General features: G+C 43.8%; 1 protein-coding gene across 4 annotated transcripts in view; it reads right to left on the reverse strand.

Moving 5' to 3' along the window:
- The window catches only part of PIKFYVE (phosphoinositide kinase, FYVE-type zinc finger containing), a 94,456-nt gene that overhangs the window by 31,145 nt on the left and 37,682 nt on the right, over positions 1-25,629 (reverse strand). For all 4 annotated transcript variants that reach the window (XM_075001337.1, XM_075001335.1, XM_075001334.1 and 1 more), the window contains 9 exons: positions 19,309-19,371; positions 16,521-16,650; positions 14,681-14,861; positions 13,035-13,109; positions 12,168-12,275; positions 8,862-9,002; positions 8,383-8,509; positions 4,701-5,875; positions 2,945-3,045 (listed from right to left, as the gene is read on the reverse strand). In XM_075001337.1, the coding sequence (XP_074857438.1) occupies positions 2,945-3,045; positions 4,701-5,875; positions 8,383-8,509; positions 8,862-9,002; positions 12,168-12,275; positions 13,035-13,109; positions 14,681-14,861; positions 16,521-16,650; positions 19,309-19,371 (2,101 nt within the window). The remainder of the gene's footprint in view (positions 1-2,944; positions 3,046-4,700; positions 5,876-8,382; positions 8,510-8,861; positions 9,003-12,167; positions 12,276-13,034; positions 13,110-14,680; positions 14,862-16,520; positions 16,651-19,308; positions 19,372-25,629) is intronic.

The raw sequence follows: 25,629 nt of genomic DNA on the forward strand, positions 1-25,629 counted from the left end.
TGCCTACACCACTCTCTGCATTAACTACACTGGCTGTTTGGGGAAGAGCCCTATTCAGCAAGCAGATAAGGATTAAGTCTGACAGTAACCTTCAGCCTCACAGCTAATTCTACATACATTTCACTATGAAATGGTACTTGCTGCCCCCTAGGTGAGTAAAGCTGTGTTAATATGTATATTGTAACGTAGTTTCTAAGTTCCATTCTTGAGCTCCACTATTAGAAATGAAAAATTGTCCTGAATTTACAAGTTCCATCCTGCCCAACAGAAATTCCAAAGATTTCACTCACAAGACACTCAATGTATTAACATATGCAGAATCCCAGAAATGTAGGGCTGCAAGGAACCTTGCGAGATCATCAAGTCCTGGTCCCTCTGCTGAGCCAGGACGAAGTGAATCCCGACCATTCCCCTAACTGGGGTTTGTCCAAACTGTTCCACAACACCCTTTGGAAGCCCAAATACCCCAATAATTAGAAAGTTTTTCCCAGTCGCTAACCTAAATCTCCCTTGATGATTAAGCCTGTTACTTTTTGTCCTTCCTTCAGGGGACATGGAGAACAACTGATTGCTATCCCCTTCCTAAAACTGCCTTTAAAAACATATTTGAAGATTGGTAAGTGCCTCCCTCAGTATTCTCAGGGCTATAAACACCCAAGCCTCTTACTTTCCTCATAAATCAGGTCTTCTAAAAGTGTTTACCATTTTTGCTGCTCTTCTCTGGACTCTCCCCAATTTGTTTGTCTTTCCCAAAGTGTGACACCCTAATCTGGATACAGTACTCCAGCTGAGGCCTCACTAGTATCAAGCTATGACACTCCTGTTAAACACACACCAAAGTGTTACCCTCGGTTGCCCCAGCACTCCAATGTTCACTTACATTCAGTTTGTGATCCACTATAACTTTTTTTTTTTTTAGCAATGCCACCACCTAGCCACAGAGAGGCAGCTGTCTTAGTCTGGATCCGAAAACAACCCGAGGAGTTGCGTGGCACCACAGCTTTCATGGCTAAAACCCACCTTATGAGATGAGTTGGAGTGGAAAGGACAGCAGAGGCAGGGGTATATATAAAAGAACAACAAACACCGAATTGTAATTCAGTAATGGATTTAAAAAGTAGCTATCCGTCTACAAAAGAACTTGAAGCCTCAAATACAAAGGGAGACAGCTCATTTGCAAGTTCAGTGCAAATCAATTTAGAATTAAGGATATTAACTGGTTAACATACTAGAAAAGGCAACAACCCCCCACCCCCGTAGTCCCATCTCCAAAACAAATGTTGCGAAAGACACCTCCACACTGACTTGATTAGGCTCATTAGCACTGGTCCTACACTTAAGTACTCCTTCTGTTGTTCTCACTCACAGGATTTCTGCTCCAACTCATCTGATGAAGTGGGTTTTTCCCCACAGAAGCTTATGCCCTAATAAATCTGTTAGTCTCTAAGCTAACACAACTTCAGCGTTTTTACCACCTAGTCAGTTATTCCCATTTTTTAACAGGTTGAACTTCTCTAGTCCAGCACCTTCGGGACCTGATCAGTGCTGAACGAGAAAATCTGCTGGATCACGAGAGGTCAATATTGTCTAGCAGTATTACCAACACCACCACTGCTTACTGGGTACTTTGAATACATTTAGGGGTAAATTATAGCTAAACAGCACAAAAAATGAGACCAAGGACTGGTGGCTGTAAAACTTTGTGGGACGCATGGAAACTTGGCCACACCCATGATAAGGGGGTTGTCTGTCTAACCAAAATCATGCCACATTATGGATGTTGCCAGATGACAGAATGCTGGACCAGAGAGGTTCAACCTGTAGTTGTGCTTTTGATATTTCCCTCAAATGTAGTATTTTTACTTGGGTTTATTGAATTTCATCTATCCCACAACGTGTCTGCAACTCCTCCCAGCCTGCCATCATCTGCAAGTCTAATAACTTGATAATGATGTGGGGAGTATGCTTATTGATGAAAACTGAGAGTCAGGTAAAGAGCTGCAGAGGCCAAGCTGAAAAACCTTGGACACAGAGGGAGAAGCATTGAAAGTCTTGCCACAGACAGGGGTGGAAGAGCTTCGCCGCTACCCTAAACAGAGACTGAATGGGACAGTGAAGACGATTATGACTTCCGGGTGCAGGAATGACTCCTATGGGGCTCCATTATATACACACACTCCCCCCCCCTTTGAAAGTGAACCACTGACACATTTTTCAACCAGTTGTGCACCCACCATATAGTAACTGCATCTGGACCATGCTTCCCATATGCTTGAGAATGTGTAGAACCTTGACAAAAACCTTCTAAAATATCAAGTTACATCATGTTGCTTCCACCTATCTGCTAGCCAGTAATCCTGTTAAAGAAGGAATTTAGGCTGCTTTGGTATGATTTGTTTGACAAATCCATGCTGGCTATTACTACCCTATTTTCGGGGTGCTTGCAGACTGGACTGTTTAATTTATCCACTAACTGTTCCATGTTAGGCTGATTTGTCTATATAGTTTCCCGAGTCCTGTCTATTCTTCCTTTAAGCAGAGCTCTCTTTTGTCTTCTTATACGTCTCCCATCGTCCATAAGCTCTCAAAGATAATTGCTAAAACTTTCAACATTACTTAAGGGACCAACTGAAGCTCTGCAGGATAAACTTCATCAGACCCACACACAAAAAGCAGTGATCAGAGCACTAAATTAACAGTTGGGTTTTTCCTGTTCATTTCTGCTCCATTAAGCATTACAAAGTAAAGTGACCTTGCTCAAATCCATCTAGTAGTCATACACAGCTTAATGTTGAGACAGGCAACTCTGAAAAGGCTAAACTGCCCCTCCCATGAGTCCCTAGTAAGCTATTCAGATGAATTAGCACCTTGCCACATAAAAAGAACGATTACTACTTAAAGTTGGTGTTGTAAGAGAACTGTAGAAAAGAAATTCATTTCATACCATGGGCTAACGCAGGCACTTGGAGCATTGCTGGATTGGGCAGACGAGCTACTGAAAAGAACACAGAGCCTCTGATGGTTTACTGGACTCAGACAGTCCACCTGACAAGACAATCCATTAGTCGTTACAAACCACACATTTTAACCAACACAAAATAGTTTACACTCAAAAGCTGCACAGAATGGAATTTTACCGAACAAGAGGTTTCATGTTTGTCCCTTTTGTCAGATTTATTTTCAAAAGGAGATTAAGTTACTCACAAGCTCTAACTAGATACAGACTATGTCTATAGTACTGCAGAAAGCTGATCTAAGCTATCCAACTCCGGTCCCATCAATAATGTAGCTGGAATCAACCTCTTACGTGAAGTTACTGCAGGATCTATACCACAGGGAGTCAGTGGGAGAAACTCCTTTTGACTTCCTCACTCTACAGCAGATGACAAAAGTAAGGTGAATCAACTGGGGAATGATCTGCAGTCCATTTAGCAAGTCTTCACTAGACTCCATAAATTAACTGCCAGCAGATCGATTTAGAATGTCGATCCCTGCTGTAGCGTAGATGGAGCTTTACAAAAGGAGAACTTTTGGATAACAGCACAACCAAGTAGGTATAAAAGTTTAAGGAAAAGGTGGGCTTTTAAACACTTTGTGACCATTCGGGGGGGGGGGGTCTTCAATCTACAAGTGCTGTGCATTTTAAGCCTTTTAAACAAGACAGCTTGATACTTGCTGCTAACCTCCTTGCAAGGGACAGAAAACCATTTGCCTAACACATGGGATCTTAGCTATTCAGAATACTGAAGGCAGGACCATCCCCACCCATCATTACTACCTTATGAACAGATATGCTACTCTGCTGCTAAAACTTCATTATAACCCTCCCCACACGCATACCCCCAACCCCCCAAAAAAGGTCAGAGTTAAGATTTTTTTTATACTGGGGGTCAGCTAGACAGGCAAATATTCTCGTTCAGCCATTTCAGACAGTAAGCACAGCTTCTCGTAAGAATTATCACATCACCTACAGTGTGAGCAGGACTCACCCACCTGTGAAAACAATTACCTTGGGGGAAAAAATAGCTTCTCCGTAAGTATTTTTGCACACAAATAATGGTGATTTTTAAAAAAGAGTATACTTGAGGCAAAGGCTATGATTACATTGCTATTAAACAGAACCTTCATATCTTTCCAGCTAATCTGGACTACATATGTTAAACATGAAGAGATTTTAAAATATTCTGCAGTTAGGAAATTCTACTGCTCTGCTTCCGTCTTACTGGACGGCATTCATGACCATTTCCTAGCAAATGCACTAGGAGACAGCATCAACCTTGGCAGATGGCATAAAAGAAAAAAACCCAGCCACCTGTCAGACAGATGGGGGGGGGTTCCATTTCTCAAATAGATGAGCGAGTTCTCTCCATCACCTCACGCCCTACTTTGACCCCCATGTGGATACAAGCACATTTGCCCCCAGCAGGTAAAACTGAGCTGATGAGATGTACCAAGTTTCTTGCTCCTCCCGGTGTTTCAGAGAGCAAGTGTCTTGGAAGCTCCCTCTCCCCAAACCCTCACATCAGCATCTCTCACAGAGACCACAGAGAGATTATCAAAAAAGCTGACATCCATGACAACTTAGACCATTACAGTCCAGGATGCCTGTTTGTTATGCTTGGCCTACTCAAACACAATATTCAGAAGTGTGTTCGTTCTTCCACCAAACAAAAACAGGAGATAAAACCCAAGTCTCTTACCTTATGAGACCACACAGATTCACCCTGAACCAATCCACTCTCGTCCTCTTCATTTCTGCTCCCAACTTTTCCTCCAGGAACACAAGAGGTATCTTTACAGTGGGCAAAGGGATCTGCATTTTTCTGTTGTATCCTTCCTCCTCTAGCCCGGTAATCTGCCAGCATTCTGGCCAGGCTTTGGCTATCACTCAGCTGCTCTGCAATCCTAGTGCTAACTAACTCATGGGTGGGCAACACCTGGACAGCCTTTGCCTGGATACTTCCATTTACCCCTTGCAGCCCAGAGAGATCCCTTAACAGCTGTTTCTTCCTTCTGCTCTCCAGCTCCTTATACTCTTTGTTGAAGAGAGGTGACAAATAGACCTGCTCTGGGAAGTAGTCCCGGGCAGGACACCTCATGCCCATCTCAGTTAGAAGAAAAGGTTCATGGAATGTGATCACTGGCGAGATACAGAGAATAACCTCCCTCAGTTCCTGCTTAAATGCTGACGAGTAGGCCTTGAGCCGATCCTCAGAGGAAGTCACCTCCTCCATGACATACAACCCAGTGTCATCTTGCAGAGGGTCTCTAAAGACTCTCAACTGGCTTTTGGAATCCTGCAGGTCCCCTGGCTGCTGCAGAGTCTCCAGATGTTCATTATACAGAGCGCTTGGGTGCTGCTCAATGCTATGGAAGGGGAGTCTTGATTCTGGTGCCGATGTTGCAATATTGCTGGATGCCGCAAGTGAATATTCCATTTGGAAATATTCTTGGCATATTGAAGCGTAACTCTCTTGCAGGACAGCATCATCTTCTTCAAACAAAGTTCTTTGTTCCAGCCTGCTGGCCTCAGAGGAGGCCGAGTCAGAGACCGTGGGCACTTTTTCAGAAGAGAGCTCAACATCTCTGACCACCGCACTAAACTCCTCACTATTAAAAAGGTCCCGGTGCCCATTTTCATCTCCTTGACTTCCACTCCGTGTATGGAAAGAGCTGGTTTTAGTCACAGTCGGGGGCATGGCAAACTCATCCATAAGGAAAGAAATTTCCAGCTGGGAATGGTAAGCCACACAGACCATAAAGATAAGGATCTCCTTCACTCGGGTCAGTTCATAGTCTGCAGCACCACGCAGCTTGATGGTGCAGCCCAAGTGTGGCGGGCACCCTTCAAAAAACATTAGGGTTTTTGTTTGATCTAGAAAAGTTGGGAGAAAAACAGCGAGTGTCAAGCAATTCAACTATTTCACACTTAGACAGCAGAGCCGAAATGTTTTCCTATGGAAAAAAGGGAATGTTAATTATAAGGTAAGACTTGGCACTCCGCTGCTGCAGGAACTGGTGTCCAACCTAAACCAAGGATGTGGCTCAAGTGGTCTATTTTTAGGTTTCTTTATGGAAAGTTGGCCTCTGCTGTCTCTCACTTTGCCCATCAAGTGCAATATATTTTGAATCCAGGTCAGGACAGCACAAGTAAGTAGCATATGTCCCAACATGCCAAGATTAAGCCAAATCTTAGAAGTGTAGGGGTAGAATATACAGTAAACCCTTGAGTTATGTTCCTGCAAACCCCATGTAGCTTGAATGGCCATGCAAGTTGAGGGGAGCTGGGAACACGTAAGCTGCAGCCTGGGTCCTGATTCCCCTGGGCTCACAGAAGCCTGTAAATTGATCAGCCCACCAGTGCCTGTCAGTTTCCTGGCTCCCTGCAGCTGGTGACATGCCGGTGAAATACCTTTAACTTTATAAATTGTTCCCAATTTAGCTTAAACTACCCTAGAGATGAAGAGGAATGTGTGGAGAAGGCTCTAAGTGCCTCTCGCTTGATTAACGCGGGATGTTGCTGATCAGCTGGGGAAAGCCATTTCTCTCCAAACAACAAAAGCAGGGCATTACAGCAGCCTCCTCAGCACTTCCAGAACAGCAGGAGTACCAGGGTTTGTTCTGCCACTGTCTGATGCCTGGGACCACAATGGTGTTTCTCACCTTGATTTTGCCATCTTTAGTTCTGCTGTGCACCCAGCAGCACAGGTGTATCAGGTAAGGGAGGGAGGGAGGGTCCAGGGTTTTCACTTAAGTGTTATTACCCGCCTTTGCCAACTACGCTCCGAGTCCATGAGCTGCTGTGGATCTCTGTGCCCTGCTTTTGTTATTCCGAGAGAAGTAGCCTTCCCCAACTGAGCCGCAGCCTCCTGGGTTAAATCAGGGGAGAAGTACTTTACCGTTCCTGCTGTGTGAAGTTGCTCAGTTTGAAGCACTGGGTTGTTACTCAGCAGCAGCCCCCACAATCTCTCAAGCACCCAAGACACATGCAGGTGGAGGAGGTGGGGAGCAGGGTCAGCTCTCCTCAGCTCCTGGGCTGAGCCTGAGCCCCAGCCCCAGCCTCATACCAAGGAGAGCAGAAGCAGCATGCAAGCTGTGATGGAGTGGGGGGAGTGCATGTGTGAGACTCAGGCTGGATGTGTATGGGACAAGCAGAGCAACTCCCAATGGCTAAGGATGACCCTGGGGCTATAACCTCGGCTGGCAGGTAACACCTCTGCCCTGAACAAAGAGGAGGGAGGAGCTGAGCAGGGTTTGATTCTGGGGCACAAAGTTAGAAGCTGGAGGGGAGAGGAAGCTGGAAGGCAGCCAGCTGGTGAGGGGGGAAGCTACACCCCAGAGGGGCACCCCTTGGGCTCCTCTGCCCAGGATGGGTTGGAATGACTACCTGTGACTGCTGCACTGACGCTTCTGTAAGAAACTGGGCCTCTGTCACCTAATAAACTTCCTGTTCTACCTGCTGAGTGAGAGTCACTCCTGTCTGCGGATGGGGTGCAGTGCTTGGGGACCCCTGAACCCCACCACACAATCACTGCTGCCCCAGGGTGCTATCCCTATTTGCGGCTGCTTTTCAGAGGCTTCTTCCAAGCAGACCTTCTTTGGTGCAAAGCTGTTTCCTGAAAATAACCCCTGAAATTACAGATTGGATCCTAGTAAGTGTGGGAGGAGGAGAAGTACAAACGCTCCCCCCGGACTCGACTCGCATTAGTGTGAAGACACATAAGTCAAGTTTGCGTAAAGCGAGGGTCTACTGTACAGTCATCTGATCTGGCCCCACCCCAAGCTGAGGCAAGATCAAATACACTTGTCAGGGATGGTCTATGTATCTGTCTAGTCTGTTCTTTAAAGCCTCCAACGATGGCCATTCCATGACTATTTCACTGTTTAACTCACGTTGTTTTAACACCTACTGACTTTAAAAGTAAATATCTTCACTCTTTTTTTTACCCTCCCGTCCCCAGCTAGAAGAATCTGAACAGTTAGAGGTGGTTAGGGGGAAATGTAGCTACATGGCAGCCCACTGCTAGGTAATGCAGTGGACTGAACTTTACTCTCTCAAGATATTCATTTATTATACCTGTAATTTCTTCCCTCAGCTTCCCAAAGGAGATTTTATCTCCTTGCTAGATTCTAGTTTCATATGTCATATACAGAGATCAGCAAAATATTAATCATTTCTTCATTTTAGATATAGAACTCCGGGCACTATCTTGTGACTATAAAGCATCAAGACTACTTATAGCAAAGCTAAGCTTGTCAGAAGAGTCAAGCTTTCTTCACTCACTTTGGTTAACAGGTAATCGAGACAGTCTGCTTAACACAGCAGTATTAGTAAAATATACTCTCCACCTGTTCTGGGCAAGAGAGCTAGGATTTACTCACCATTAGGTAACTGGAACACTTGCATGTAAAATTTGTGACAGGTTCCCAAGTGAGGTTTGGTCAACAATTGATCCATTGACATCACCAAGTCTCCCTGAGTCATCCGACTTATTCGGTCTAATACTTGCTGTAGACATGTATAAGAATAGGACACAAAACACTGTCAAAAGTTAAAAATATATGTTCCAAGCGGTATCTGCTTCTTCATCCTTAGATAAGCCTTAGGCACTAGTTTACTATTGTGTCTTCCCAGAGCAAAATTATGGAAAAAAGATCAGACTTAGTTTTGAAGTCTTGCTTGCATCATTAGTGTAACACTGAATTCCCTTTAAGAACTCATATTTGAGAAATTATTCCAAGGAAATATAATTTAACTAAACTCACGCTATCACTGCATTTTAGCTTACATGACTTTCTTATATAGCAATATGATACTCCAGAAGCATCATGCACTCTCGGTTTTGGGCCCACACACTCACCGGTTTGACATTGATGACCAGAGTGATGCCATGTTCCAGAAGCATGTCCTGAGCAATTCGGGACACAGTCTTCTCCACCAGAACCAGGGTAGGCCTTACATCCACTATCCGCTGCACATAGTTCTTCAAGAACTCTCTTTCCTACAGACCAAGACAAAGCAGGATAGCTGCTGCAGGTCTAATTTCTTTTAGAAAGCAAAGTGGTCTCACATCTAGTCACTTTCAAAATGTGTTATTTCAGGAACTAAGTGATTACACAATTCTTTCTATATAATTAGTTTCTCTCCCTGGTTGCTGTGAGAAAGGCTAGTCAGCTAGTCCGGAAAGAGTGCATGGTGCATACATTTTTCAGAATGCTGGCCTGTTCAGGAGGCTCTCAGTGGGGGCTTTCTTCCTGGACCTGAAGAGAACAGTGGGGGAAGTCCAAATCCCCATTGTGATGCTGAGACACCCCAGCTACCTCTTAATGCCTCGTCTCATGAAGTCATACACTGGGAGCCTTTACAGTAGTAAGGAACATTTCAACAAGAGGCTGAGAGAGAGAGAGAGAGAGTGCAGAATGACTGTGGAGTGTGCTTTTGGCTGTTGGAAAATCATGGAGAGGTTTGTATGGGAAGCTGGATATGGCCAATGACAACATCCCCAGGCTCATAGCCAGCATACAAAGCCTAACTCTGAAATCTGTCCAGCGTTGGTAAAGTTAGAGTAGAGCTGCACGGGAGCTGGATTTTTCATCTCTGGATGGAGTTTCATAACTTCAAATTTCTACCATTCAACATCTTGAAAATTTCACGTGACCCAAAATTCCAAATCAGTTGGAAAAAAAAAACTTGTCCCCATTTCAACTATAAAATACAAAGTAAAACAATTGAAATGAAAAAGACCAATGTAATTTTCCAAAAAAGCTCAAAAACTGAACATTTTGTCCATATCTAAATGTCCCCCGCCTCCACTTTTGTCTACAGTTGGAGATTGTTTTGAGCCAGTTATGCTCCAGCCCACGTCTGAGTGGGACCTTCTCTTCAGCTGCAGCTATAGGCTGCTCTGCACTATGCCAGGTCTCACACCTGAGCTGAGTGCAAGGAGATGGTCTCTCCTTTGCTCTGCAGAACATTTCTTCTTCACCACCACCACTCCCGCCTCTTTCTGCCATATGTGCACACTGGCCTGTGTTAAGGTTCATGAAATGCCCAAGTTCCTGGAGAACCATGGAGAAATACCCTTTCCAGTTAATGCATTTGGAGGGTGTGTGGTCCGATGCCAGAATTGGACTACACATTCAATCTATGAACCATCTGCAGCCACAGAAGCCCATCTGTGCAGAGCCATCTACAATTTCATGCATGTTGCCCAGAGTCAGTGTTTTGGAGCAGGAAGCAATTGATTGGCCCTGAACACTTCCATCAAACATGAGTCCAATGGTCAACTTCCCCACTTCAAACTGACTGGCAACCCATCAGTAACTGTCTGGAGTAGCCAGCTTCCAAAGTGCAATCTCCACACACTTTCCCACCAACAGGGCATCTCTTCGTGTTCTGGGTTGGGGGTGAGCTCACCACATAGTCCCATGACCACAGCTTTATCCCAAAGTTCTGTCATCATTACCCATCATCCCAGGCACACGATGTGATCCCACCAGTCAGTGTTTGCTTCCCCCAAAGGCCAAAAGCAGTGTTCTACTACAGAACACTAGCACCTTTGTGAATGTCACAAGAACTCTTGTGCCATATGTATGATACATTACAAACAACGTAACGCCTCAATCATTTGCAATTTATGGAATAATTTGACTGCTATGCTTATAGATGTGTGCTGCATCCTCCATAATATTTGTAAAAGGGCTGGTGAAAACTTCACTCAGAGAACACTGAATTTAACTGCCATTTATAAATTTTGCTTCTATGGGAAAACACAGTGCAAACCGCAAACAACCAATTTACAAAACAAACATTTGGAACACAATCTATTTGTAAGTTGGGGAGTAAGCTTTAAGTTCCTGTATTAAGAATTTTTTCTGGATGCTTTGTCCACTTGGTCAGGAAGTAGTACTGAATAGATATTCCCAAGTATGAAAAATCTCTAGCAACACTGCTGCAAATCCATATGATGCTGGGTTTCAGTATGGATTCTAACAGAACTTGAGTAGCTTTAAGCATATGAGGTAAAGATTATAATTCTCAAGAGATAAGCCACACCAGATACATGGCTTTACCTTTAATTAGCTGAGTGAAGATTAAAACCCACCACTGTCCAGCATTAATGAACTCCTCACAATACTCATTAGCTTTTTTCCCCTCCCCCAGCATCTTCAACCACCAGACTTGGGGTTCAGCCAAACAGATTACTACTGTTCATACTGTGTGAGCAACATCATGGCAAGCTGCATGTACATCTATAAAGAGAGACAGGCATGTAGATAGACCTGCTTGGGGCCTAACAGTGCCCCACAAACCAGGCAACAAGCCAAAATGAGAAGCAGCATGACTTCATAAAGGTCCAATACAGCATTAAATGACCTTTGACTGCAATAAGCACTTTTTTGGAAGAATCTTCCATGGCAGGACAGTGTTATTTGTTGCAATTAGTCCCAGCTACCCTCTAGCTTATGTACACACAGAGCTACCTAAATGTTCTGCCAACTCCTCTTACCACCACTGTTCTCACACTGCAGCAAGGATTAGGAAGCTATCTGCTAGCAGCAGCTACTGACCTAGGTTCCGTGAACCTAGTTTCATTTCTCACATAACAGTTCCCCATCCTTCCCCTTCCACAGTTAAAGGAGGCAAAAGGAGGGATATAGCCAGGCTTATTTCAAGGATAGCTTAGAAAAAGGGACACTGAACAGTATTCAGAAGGAGTAAAAGTTACAAAGCTCTGCTTTTCTGTCAACATAAAAGGTATGAAACTTACCCTCTCCCAACAGATTAAACAGAAAGAGAAGTGCATACAGACCCAAGGTTCATCCATTTGTGAGTTTCTGGCAGCAGGTCTGCCATTTTGAACAGCAAGATACACACTATACAAGTATGTTTCTTAAAAATTCACATCGCTGAAAGAGGCCATATGTTCCTCTCGATCCATGCATTTCCCCAGTATCAACAGGGCTCAGCTGAAGTCAGAGCACCTTTTCCTGAAGTCCCAAGCACAATGCAACAGAGTTATCTCTCACCACTGAAACCAAATATTTTCTTCCTCCCAACCCACCCAAGCTGCCTGGTGGCTGGAACTGAAGTTAAACATGTCAGTCTTTAGATCATAAGACAATAAAGAAGGTCTAATTTAAAAGCAAGAGGAAGGTGTACTAACCTGGAGAACAATGGGGTCTATGCAGGTAAATTTTGTTTCTTCTCGGTAGAGGTACTCGATGGAACACTTCAGGAGAAGAATTTTGGGATTTTTTATATAGGTGTTCATCTAGAGAAAAGCAGGGTGGTTAAAACCCAAGTGTCTCTCTGCAAGAGGTAGTTTAAGCTCCCTCATATAGTTGATGACATATTTGCAAAGATGAAATTCTGCAGCATGTCATTCAGATGACCTTTGCAAAGATTTACTACTAAACTAGGTGGCAGCACCAGCTCAGTAAACAAGCTTTATATTGTGCCAATCTCATATGAGGGAAAGAAGTTTCATCTGTTCTGGAGGACAGTTATGCTCTGTAAAGCAAATGTCAAACAAGTCCCTTTCTTTCATGACATATGGAATTTTAATAGCTCAGGACTTCCTAAGCTAGGTTAATCAGATTCTCTCTATCCTGATCAGTTGCTTTACTTTACAGACCCATTTACTGCAGGCCATAAAAAAAAAAGTGCAATCTCCCCCGCCCCCCCATGAACTCTAACAGAGCTTATTAAGCATTTCTAGAAAATGCTTCAGTCTACAGCTTTGAGAAAGTTTAGTCCATACTCTCAAAACTCAAACAAACCCCTTTGAATGGAAATGTGAACATGCAAAAAAAAAAAAAAAAAAAAAAAGCCACAAATAATCAAGTGCTCAACAACCTACAGCAAAGCCCAAATTGTTTAGGAGAAAGGTGTTATAGCTCAAAAACGATGTTGCAGTGGGTTTACTCTCAGGTGTGCACCACCAAGGTGGTACAGTTTCTCTTTTTAATTGTAATGGCCAGTGGCACACCAAAAAGAATACAGGCAATTTCATTTACAATTCCTTCATTACCTTTTTGTGTGCAACATTCTTGGTGCAGACAAAGCCATTCACCACCATAGAGTCAAATTTCTTTCCACCTGGGATCTAACAAGAGAGCAAAAGTTAAAGGTTTTCTGGTTTAACATTCACTTACTTTCTTTAAATTCACTGAACAGCACTTTGTAAGTTAGTGAAAAAAAAATACAAAACCTACACATGCTTTAAAAATACTAACACCTTAATTTGCTCATTTCTATTTTGTGTGCTCTTACAGACATGTTAGAGCCTTGGTGCTAAGAACTCACCACAGTTATGAACTAACTGGGCAGCCACACACCTCATTTCAGAGATACACAATCAAGCAGCAGCAAAAGATTATATATATATACACACACACACACACACACACACACCCCCTCCACACATACTACTAAAAAACAAAAAGGAGAAGCACTTTTCTTCTATGCAGTAATGTTTTAAAGCTGTATTAAGTTCATGTTCAGTTCTACACTTTTGAAGCTACCATCGTGTTTTGTTCAGAGTTACGAACTCCACGCCAGAGATGTACTTAACCCTGAGGTTTTACTGTACTACAGGTTGCACTGTTCCATAGAAGTCATGTAAGTGGCCTGTTATTCTGGAAAAAGATAGCGGAGCATGCACTTTTAAAATATATAGCTTATCTTCTTATGATTAGTGATTTATGCCACCTTAAAAAAGTTTCAAGTTTCCAGTTCTTCTGACCTTTCCTGTCAGGCCTATTTGGAACTCTTTTTTACCACTAGGTAATCCAAATTCTGATGGGATTGGGGTGAAGATGCCAAGACCTCTAACAGCACAGTGTCAGTGGAGATAAACAAAAAAACCCACCAGCCTGGAAACAGCAGCTCTCCATATCTTAGAGCACTTAGTAACCATAGTGAATGTAGGCGTAACGTATGCCAAGTAGACTCAATTAAATTTAGGTTCCCTACAGGTGTGTTTCAGAGATCACACTGTGGAAATCCCTGAGTGCTAGGAAAGGAAGGAGCCACAAACGTAGTCAGGAAATGCTTTCATAAGGCTACCTGCAAAAGGTAACATTACACCCGAAACAGCAGATGTCCTGTTGAGAATAATTTCTGGTAAGGAGGAACAGGCTTGTGCCTAGTATGATTATTCACAGCAGTTTAATATCAGGTCCCAATCTCCTGTTGGCCTTTATGACTGGTGATCACAGCCCTACATTTGTTACAACTGCTGCAATCAGTGCATTTTGCATAACTCCAAGAGGATCAAATTACTTCATGGAAACCAATTATTGTGCTTGGTGTAGAAGGGTTAACTCTTGCACAATAAGCAGTTACAAGGCAAGAGTTTGCCTTCACTACAGAACAGGCTGCCTCATAGCAAAGATCTCTAATTAGACAAAAACAGTTGAAGTCAGAGAGAGCGGAAACTTTGTTGCAGCGACTTTAGTCCACACCATCCTCTGTAGACTGAAAGTGAAGGGACTGACTCAAGTGCCTCTAAGTGCTTTGCAGCATGGGAGACAGAAGCCATGTATATGTCCTTCCCCAAAATAGCAACTGTCTTCTCAGAAACATGGGGCTACATCCATTACTCATGCTGTTGGACTTGTTTTTAACCTGGACACTTGCCCCATCATTCTCCCACTCCCAGTCACCAGGACTCACTTTTTTAATATGGACAAACTGGCGGATATCCATATCATCGTCTCTGTTCTTGACATCAGGTCGGACAGTCTGAACGACCTGGCAGACCACTGGCACAATGATATCCCTCCAGGATAAGGACAGTGATTCATTGTTGAGTAGCTGCTGAAGCAGTGCCATCATGTGGTTATGATTAGCGGAGCTGCAAAAGAATCAGAGTGATTAAGCATGAGAAGGGGAATATACATTGCTTCATCCGAAGCATTATGATTCAAAGTTTTTTTTAAACTTAATAGTATTTGAAATGCAGTAAGATATTTGAGGAAACATCAGTTAAAAATGTCTTCCAGGTCACCATGTTTTGTTTTGTTTTTTTTTTCATAGCACATGAAAAAAGCTCCTCCCCCCCCGCCATGACTTGTATTTCAAAAATTAAGTACCTGGATCACTACCTGAAGTACCTAGATCTGCAGTTCCCAACCTCTTCACTAGTGTGAACTCTCAATCGCTCCCCCAAAACTGTTCATGGACCCCAAAGCCAATTCTAGCTGCTGTGTATACTTCATTAAATGAAAAACCACAACATTGATTTTGGACAGCAGTTAACATTGTTGGAAGATAATTTAAAAATAAATGATTGTAACCTTGCAATTTAACACTTACTACGATCATTTTTAATTTATTTTCTTTTCCTCTCCCCCCCCACCCCCACGAATCCCCTGCAATACCCTCATGGATCCCCAGGTTGGGAACCACTGACTAAATCAAGTTTCCCTGGAAGGGACAAAGTTCAGTTTTTGACACCTAATTATTAATTTTATTGCTCTAGCAGCAAAATCCTCTTTGCTGGAACTCCGTTCCAGAGCACACGCTGTAGAGTGATGGCCAGTAAGCAACCTCTCTTAGATGATCAAATATATTTCATGCTATCAATACAGGCAGTTCAATTTAGAGACTGTGCATTTATGTTATGCCATTTAAAGCATGCCAAATATTTTTAGTGGGATAGGTCCCAGAGCATAATGCCACACAGCATGTATTCGCAGTGCCACACGTTTTAAAGACATTAATTCAGACAAGAGAGCAAAAAATTGTATCAAAACTGCGGAATCATCTAGCCATGGCTACAGCTAATTGCCAAACTCTGAAGAAACATCCCTTTGATACCAGACAGTAAAACAATGAAAATGGCAGATGTTACGCTGCGTATATGGAACTTGAAATCTCAGAACTTGTCTACACTACCAGCTACTTTGCCACTGCTGTGCCTGAAGCAGCGGTGTCCATTTATCAGGTCTGGGCAGACAAAGTTGATGGGGCAGCGCTTTCCCATCCACATCTGTACTCCATCTGCACCGGAGGCAGAATCTGTGTTGATGAAAGAGCATCTCATCAACATACAGCAGTGCCTACAATGCGCTAAGTCAACCTAAATGACACTCATTTTTGGTTACATGAAGTAAATAAATTTAGAAGGCTGGTCTATCACTGAGCTGCTAAATGACCCTGCTCTAGCTTCACATGTTTATGTGGCATTTTACACAACATTCTTACTGTCTCAGGCCACTGATGTAAAAAACACCCAAGACAGGAGACAATGGGACAAAGAAGGGTGAGAAGAAACTGGGGAACAGAAAAGATTTAGTCCCAGAATAACTTTTTGGAAGGAGAGAATTGTAATAAATCACGGATTCTGCTTTTGCTTGTCTAGTATATGGATCTTATTGTAGCAGGGACTTGCTATTAGAGGTAACATTTCCAAACTGGCTAAGGAGCTTAAGTCCCATTGACCATGAAAGGTACAAAGCTTTGGATAATGTTATCCTGGATAGCCATTGTTTCCCTTTTATGTTCTACTTACAGAAGTCTCTCCATAGCTTGTTTCTCCCCATTCTCTTCCCTCAGCAGATCCAGATTGCTGTGGTGCCAGCCTAACGGTGTAAAAAACAGCTCTTTGGATTTCTCTTCCACCCTCCGATTGAACAGGGACTCTGAAAGAGCAAACAAGAAAGGGTGTTTATACCAAGTTAAGCTGAATGCTTATGCTGTCTCCTCTTACAAAGGGGCAAGAAAAAGACTTCAACACTCGTCCAGCCCTTTGCTGTGAGAGGCTCCTGAAATGTTAAGGTGTGCTGGAACCAAGTGTAAGTCACTGTCAGTCATTAAGATATTTGCAGTGTCATCAGCTACAGCAGAGTAAACAAGGTATTACACACCACTTCAGGCTATATGGCCTCATGCAGATAATTTGCTATTCTCCTCCAGCCCGCCCCTGGAGAAAGAGCAGGCCACTTTTCAGACAGCAAATTAACTGTGTATGGTTTTCTATATAGCCTCCTACAGACTAAAATAGACAGTAATCTGAATCTTCTGACACAAATTTACATGTAAAACTTTAAAATGAGAACAGTGTCATATAGTTTCATTAGAAGAGGAGCTATTGTTTTGGCAGCCTTATATCCAAGGACAGCACTTAAAAAAAAACATCTGCCTATGTCATGAAGGTAGTGAAGCTAGCAAAAAATGTCATGTATGTAGGAGCTTATTCAACTTATGTTTTAGGTTCTAATAACCTTATCCACAATCAAGGCCCATGGAAATGCATCATGTGACTAAACCAGATTCTTAGAAATCAAGTTGGCAATTACACATTAAGAGTTTACGCCCACTAGAGCCATAGCCAGTCTATATCACTTGAGATATGGCAACAAATCCTATTGGATACGTTTTTAAATATAGTGTTCGCCCTGGGGCTACTTATTGACTAAACTGTAATTTACCCACCACATGTATCCGGGACAAGGTGGGCTAGGATGTACAGAAGTTAACCATGTTCAGTGCTCATTACCTCTGTGCCACAGATGACTTGTGTTTTAATTTCTTACCCTGTGCAATTTGGCTGTTAGTTCATTGCAAACATTCGCTCAATACCACCTTGCTTTGCCATCACAACTGAGCGAGTGCTCATAGGGAAGACTCATTTTTGTCAACAGAAGTCAAAATAAAGTCTTAGTTGCTTATCTAAACTAATGCTACTCAAATCTGACAGTTTAGCTAGTACTCTAGTTAGAGGGCTAGACTAACATAAGAACATAAGAACATAAGAATGGCCATACTGGGTCAGACCAAAGGTCCATCAAGCCCAGCATCCCATCTGCCGACGGTGGCCAATGCCAGGCGCCCCAGAGAAGGAGAACAGAAGACAAGTGATTTATCTCCTGCCATCCATCTCCTGCCCTTGTTATGAAGGCTAGGGCACCATACTTTATCCCTGGCTAATAGCCATTTATGGACCTGACCTGCAAAAATTTATCAAGCTCTTTTTTAAACCCTAATAGAGTCCTGGCCTTCACAGCCGCCTCGGGCAAGGAGTTCCACAGGTTGACTGTGCGCTGTGTGAAGAAAAATTTCCTTTTATTAGTTTTGAACCCACTACCCATCAATTTCATTTGGTGTCCCCTAGTTCTTGTATTATGGGAAAAGGTAAATAATTTTTCTATATTCACTTTCTCCACACCATTCATGATTTTATATACCTCTATCATATCGCCCCTCAATCGCCTCTTTTCCAAACTGAAAAGTCCCAGTCTCTCTAGCCTCTCCCCATATGGGACCCTTTTCAAGCCCCTAATCATCTTAGTTGCCCTTTTCTGAACCTTTTCTAATGCCAATATATCTTTTTTGAGGTGAGGAGACCACATCTGCACGCAGTACTCGAGATGTGGGCGTACCATAGTTTTATATAGGGGAAGTATGATATCTTTTGTCTTATTATCGATCCCTTTTTTAATAATTCCTAACATCCTATTTGCCTTACTAACTGCCGCTGCACACTGCGTGGATGTCTTCAGAGAACTATCCACTATAACTCCAAGATCCCTTTCCTGATCTGTCGTAGCTAAATTTGACCCCATCATGTAGTACGTGTAATGTGGGTTATTTTTTCCAACATGCATTACCTTACACTTACCCACATTAAATTTCATTTGCCATTTTGCTGCCCAATCACTCAGTTTGCTGAGATCTTTTTGTAGTTCTTCACAATCCCTTTTGGTTTTGACTGTCCTGAACAACTTGGTAACTGACCACAGTTACTTCAGTTTCACTAGAATAAGACTACACAGAAGTGTAGTAACAGAGGTTCATCAGGCCCAGAGCCAGATCTGTACGTAACAAATGTTTGCCATGTGAGGCACAATCTGCTAAAGTCAGCTGCTTTTTCTCATGTGCACCAAATAAATAGTTTGTTGTTAGAAGCCATGGTTTTTGGACATCTTTAAAATAACTGGAAGGGAACAGCCCTGTCAGTCTATTTATATTTTTTGCTTTGAACTATACATTTTCAAATTAAAAATAATGCTTAGGAGTAGGTTCCTCCCCGCCTCCAAAATGCCTTATTATGTCAAAATAATCTTAATTTTGTCAGGTTACGACTAACAGGCATCCTTTAAATTAAAGAAAAAAAAAATCTGACAAGCTTGAGTTCAATCTGAAAGTGAACCAAGGAAGTGGAGAAAATTACAAGAGAGAGTTTCTCTCTAGGGTGTCTTTATAATTACTTTTAAGAAGCCAACATTTAAGCCATCTCAAACGCCAATAGAAGCGCCAATACTTTACCCACTCACTGGAAGAATGTGATTTCATCTTACCTTTGATGAAAGCGTCGCTTATTGAGATCATCTGTTGTCCTCCGTTGTCAGGAATCAAGTACTCTGAAAAGAAAAAAGCAAATGAAGATGGGAGGGGAGCTAGACAAGTGACAGGTTTTGTTGGCACACACCAGTATAATATTATGTACACACCCACACCATGAAAGAAATTACTACTCATTTAAAGCTCTTAGTCATTGCTGTAACAACATCCTCATGAGTGGTTAGGACAAGAATATCCTTTCATACTTGTTCCGTCGAGGCTCAAAATGATGTCACTTTACTGCTTAAATTTACTCAACAACCGAGTTAAAATAGAGAGAGTACACAAAATAGAGGCCCTGGAAAAAAAAAGTACCTGCCTTTCCAGCTCACATGTGGCTAGTTTCCCCCCCCCTCGAGCTACATCCGGAATGTATTATTCTTCCCCTGAGACACTGTGGACATACCCAAACTACACACAATAATGATTAACTAACATTAATTTCTTAAGGCATATTGAAACCACAGGTGTTCCCTTACCTGGGCACAACCTCCCCCCCACCCCCAGAGAGAGAGATGACAACCTGCTTCTGGGACTCTTCTCAAATCAAGGAAAGAGATATGCAACGTGCTCTTTCCTTAAAAGCTAAAGGGAGAAACCGATGCCAGACTTAAAATGGATTGTAGTCAAAATGGAAAAGAATGGGAGGCAGGTCAAGAATGTACTCATCAGTTCACTGGTAGGTACAGGCAGATTAGGAAGTTGCCCATGTGTACAACAGAGGTGGCCAAACTGCAGCCCACGAGCTGCATGTGCCTCTTTCACAATTAAGTGCAGCTCATGGAGCATCCCCCACTTCTCTACCTACCAGACTGGGGTGGGAGCTTGGGGCTTCTGCCCTGTGGCAGGGACAAGGGGCTTCTGCCAGAGAAGACAGGTGCCTGCTGAGAGTAGAGGAGCATGGCTCAGTCCCCAGGATCCCTAGCGATTGAGTCATACACCACTTCACCCCCTGCAGCCTCTCCCTGCTGCTCGCCTCTGCCTCTCTCCATAGCCACAGCTCCCATCTTGCTGGCTCCAGTAGTTGCCAGGCAAGCAAAGGACCCAGCATCACCATGTGACTGAGCAGGCCACCAAACCCTGGCAAAAAAGCTGGGTAGGCATGTGCCTCCATGGATGCCTTGCACAAGTCACTGCTGGCAATGGGGAAGGACAGATGGGAGGTCCTCAGGGCTGCACATTCAGAACTTTGACAGCTGGCGTGAAGACTCCTCTGCAGCTCTGGAGGTCAGTAAGTTTGCCCATCCCCCATACACAACATGCACGCGTATTATACAAAAGAAAGCTACTATGTTTTGTAATTACTGTCAACTTGTTTGCCAAAGAGCTTCTCAAGTCTATTAGTTGTGACCTTCACATGTCAAGTTAGTAAATATCTCCAGCTTCTCCAAAACAAAAAAATCCCTCAGCTGTTTAAAGGGAAAAGTAGTAGCCAATGAACCTAACCTCGAATTAAGCATCCCCATCATGACCACCCTCCGCTACTCCCCTGCCTCAAACACCAGACAGGCAGTCATTTGCTCTGGAATGAGCTCATGATGAGTACACACTTGCAAGGCAGAGAAATACAGAACTAAATGAGACAACTGAAAGTAGCACTAGGATGTCACCACTCATCTTTTCACGAATTACAAATATATTATTAAATAGGGACACGGCCACAGCCACCTAAGTTTCATATCCACTAGTGTTGCGAATTTAACCCATCTCCTTTATGATTATTACTCTAGACCAGTGGTTTTCTACCTGGTCTGCAGACTATATCTAGGATTTCCAAAGGGTCAAAACCTTGACTTGAAATTTTTTTTTTTTTGGGGGGTGGGGGGGTCCACATATGAAAAAAAAAGCTTGAAAACTACTGTGGTAGACTGCGTAGACAGAACACTCTCTCCATTTTGTGCCATGCATCTGACAGCTGTGTGTGAGGAGGCCTCTTTTGTGAAGGATTAATCACATGTCCTGAGAAAGCAAACGCAAGCTTTCAGCCCACATCTGGCAAGAGGACTCCTTCCAGCAACAGCAGCCAAGCTGGAAGTGAAACAAAGCAGGCAGCACAGAGAACCAGCAGGAAAGAGGAAAGGTTTTTTTTTTTTTTTTTTTTTTTTTTTTTTTTAAAAAAAAAAAGCCACAGGGAGGAATCCAATCCCCAGTATTGACCAGTCAGTGCTCTAAATGAAGCTTCATACATAATGGATGAAAAGTCCAAGACACAGCATCCTGTCAGCCAGGTTTCCCAACTTGCTAACCGCACAAAACTGAACACCCCGCCTTGCTCCTTCCTTTATCCCTCACCTCGCTTTCAGCCAGCTGGGACAGGATGTGGGGGGCTCTGGGGTGGGGCCAAAGATGAGGGGCTCGAGCTGTCTGAAGGGGCTCAGGGCTGGGGCAGGAGACCCAGGGTTCTGGAAGCACTTACCACAGCTCCCATAAAGTAGCTGCCAGGTCCCTACAGCTCCTAAGCACATAGGCAAATCAAGAAGGAGCCATGCACCCAGGGGCACCGCCCCCAACAGCTCCCATTAGCCAATGGGAGCTTTAGACCCAGACTTATGGCAGGGCAAAGCAGTGGGTGGAGCCCCTCTGACCTGTTCTTTGCCTGCAGGCGACAGCTTCCAGAAGCCATCTGCAGCTAGGGCAGGGAGGTAGCCTACCTTAGCCCCAGACCTCCTGACACACCATCAAGCCCACTTAACAGCCCAGTCAGCAATGCTGCCTGGAGCCGCTAGGGTCCTTTTTCAACCTAGCATTTCAGTTGAAAACCAAAAGCTCGGTAACCTTACCTTCAGCTTAGTTATTAGGTCAGTAATATTCCGTCCAAGTTGAGGCTGAAAGGACAGGGTCTCTAACGAGCTGTTTGCAACTAGTTTAATGAAGCAGCCTTTAGTATCTTTGCAGTCTGTCCCATTTAAGGGATAGCACAGAAGTTTATCACAGACAAATCTGTGACAGACACTTCTCAAACACTACTTATTCTGGAGTGAAAAGCAACCTATTAGCCTCTTTGCATGGGGCAGCTTACTCCCCTCTGCCCCATGTCATGCCCTGCTAAAAGCTCACACTTCATGTGGAGACTCCCCTGCAGATCACATCACCTGACCAGTGAGCTGCCCTAAATGGGCTCCCAGGCCAAAGCAGACATGTCTATTACTGGAGACATGGTAGGTTGGGTGGCATGAAAGGGGAAGCCAACCAGCGCATTCCAAGGTTCCAGCCACCAACAAAGGAAGAGCATTGGACACATGTTGCGGCACCACAAGAACCGTGTCTAATGTGTCCCATTCAGGAGGATACATCGGCACCAACCACGACTAGAGGGTGAAGATGCAGCATGCCGAACAGGACCACATACGTGCATGCTGCCATGACTCAATAGATGGAGGCACATCCTCATTGTGGTGACTGCAAACAAACAGGGAGCATAGAAGCTGGGCAAGAGCCTGGAAACGATAATTGGGAAGAAACGCCCTCACCTTGGTGGCATCAAGAACTGTTCCAATGAACTCTATGCACTGAGTTGGATCTTTACTGAACTGAGCATGAGCCCCACTTTGTCCATAGTTTGTGGTGAAAGCCACCTGGCCCTTCAGTTGACAGAATGAGCAGCCACACACGAGCTGCTCCACATGGGATACACCTGAACCCCATTGTGTCAGAAGAAAAGATACCACCACAGCCATACATTTGGTGAACACCCTGGGGACCAGAAAGAGCCAGAAGGGAAGGAAATTGGAAGTGCAGGAGGCCCATAGTAAAGCAGAGGTAGCATTGAAAGGAAGGTTGGATCACAACATGAAAATATGAGTCTTAAACTGAGAGCAATGTACCAGTTCCCCAGATCCAGGGAGCGAATGGATGATGCTCACAGAAACCATGTGGAACTTGTGGGTAACAATAAGCTTAGTGAGGTCTCTGAAGCCCAAGAAGGCTGAAGGCCCCCTTGTCTTTGAGGCTAAGGAAACAGGAGTAGAACCCCCGCTACCTGTACTGAAGGGGGACCTCTTCCACCACCTCCAGACCCAGCAGTGACAGAACCTCCTGGAGGAGTTGCTCATGAAGGGTCCCTGAAGAGGGACTGGTGGGAAGGCAGAGGAGAAGGAAAGGGGATAGCTTAACCCAATGCAACTGTTTGGAGGGTTCATCAGTCCAACCCAATAGCCTATCAGGCTGGGAGGAAGAGGGAGAGCCTGTTGAGGAAAAGGAAGAGAGGATCTGCAGGCACTTGTACTGCAACCTCAGATGGACCATCAAAAGGAGGCTTTGCCTCAGAGGAAGGTTTGCACTGGCCTTGGTTGGCCCCAGACTGCGGATGAAATGGCTTGCGGTGGGAACAGTGAGGCCAGTCACTGATAAAAGTCAGGGCACCCTTGACACCAAAGTTGCAGTTTAAAAGGGCTTCCATTGTGTAGCTGATGTGTGAATATCCAGGGACTTCGTCGTATTACAAGAGTCCTTTAAGCTGTGGAGACAGTTGGTCTGCTCCATGAACATCCCAGTTCTGTAGAAGGGAAGGTCCTAAATCGTTTGTTGGACCTCAGGTGGGAGACCAGAGGCTGTGATCAGGTCACACAGAGCACTGCAATGCCTGGAACAAGAGCCCTCGCAGCAATATCCACCCAATCCAGGGAAGCTTGGAGGCAGATATTGGACACTGCTTTACCTTCCTGAAGGATGGCACAAATCTCCTCCCATAAATCCTAGGGCAACAAGTCTCTGAACTAGGAGAGAAGACTAGAAGCTGCAATTGTAGCAGCTCATGAGCACCAATTGGTTAGCCACCCTGAGCCACAGGGCCGGCCCCCATCGAGTAGATTGTCCTACTGAATAAGCACCTACATTTGGTGTCCTTAGATTTGGAGTCTGGCACCTCCACCACTAGGGAGCAAGGACAAGGGCAGGTGTAAAGATACTCTTACCCGTTGATGTGTACATAGGGTGCAGAAAAAGGCTAAGGGTGACTGGTAAAATGCATAAGTGGGCTGGGGGTAGCAGTGGGTGTGGGGGGGAGGTGGTTCAGGAGCAGGCTGGAGGTGAGGGATCTGGGCAGTGAATGAGATGGGTTATCTGGATGCCAGATACCTCTTACTCTCAAATACCTAGTTTTATACACTGAATACGGCACAACGGACGACGTTTTTAATGTGAAGTGCTTAGAGTTGGGAACCCATGTTGTAAGCTATGTCCATAATCAGTCAATGGAAGTGGTGATAATTTTTTTGAGGGGAAGGTGGTGGGGTTGTAGTATCAGGCGAAATTAAGCTATTATAAAAGGCACTCTGCTTTTTAGAGTACCTTCAGCACTTTCATTTTTACCATATACCTATTTCCTTCCTTTTGTCTGCTGTAGGTACTGGAATTTAGTGTTCACACTTTCCACTGACTCAGGGCGCTCTCATTTTTGGTGGCTAACACTTCGGTTGAAGCTTCCAGTATTCTCTGTCCAACTCAATTTTTCAGAGAAATCCATCAGTGAACAAAGGAAAAATAAGCCTTTTGATCCTAATTCACCCCAGTGGAAAGTTTTCAATTGTATTTAAAAACAATCAAAAACAACAATTTAGGAATGCACTCTTTAGGAACAACCCAAGGAAAGAGTAGTCTATTATCCTTGTGAAATTACAAGAACTACGGACAGGCTCCATAACAAAAAGACTTCCATGTCCATTCAGAGAAACTGGATAGGGATCTGCAAACCTGTTGACGCTGCAGGCAAGAGGGGAGAACAGGAAGAATGACTCCAGCATTCCCTCTATTAATTACACCAAACACAGTCTTTGCTTCAGTCATTCATTGTCTGGTTCACAGTATACTATAAGAGAGTGGGAGACTCAGTGACCTATTCACATAGGTATCATTTGCCCTTTCACATTCCAATTTAGCATTCATTCGTAGAAGAGATCTCAGTTACTCAGCAATTTGACAATTGCTTTTGTTAATCAATGCATTTTATAAAAAGATGATATTGGTCCATTAGTTCTCTCCCTCACTAATGGAGATTTAAAAAAAAAAAAAAGATGGTTAAGCCAGTGACAGTCTAATCTTGTGCGTCTTTTTATTTTAATATACTAAATTGGTTAATGAGATTTCCTGGGACAGATGCATTTGTGATGTTCTCCCAGTTAACTGACCAAGACACGAAAAGAGGAACTGCCATACTATGAAAGGAGAGGAGGAAGCAACGTAACTCTCCTCTTTTTAAACTTAAAGCAGGTGTTTATTGCAAAGAAACTTCACATACATTGTACACTCTTTAGAGAAAGTGGCAGTATGGGTCGAACCCC

The sequence above is a fragment of the Carettochelys insculpta genome, chromosome 8 (genome assembly GCF_033958435.1).
Source record: "Carettochelys insculpta isolate YL-2023 chromosome 8, ASM3395843v1, whole genome shotgun sequence".
NCBI lineage: Eukaryota > Metazoa > Chordata > Testudines > Carettochelyidae > Carettochelys > Carettochelys insculpta.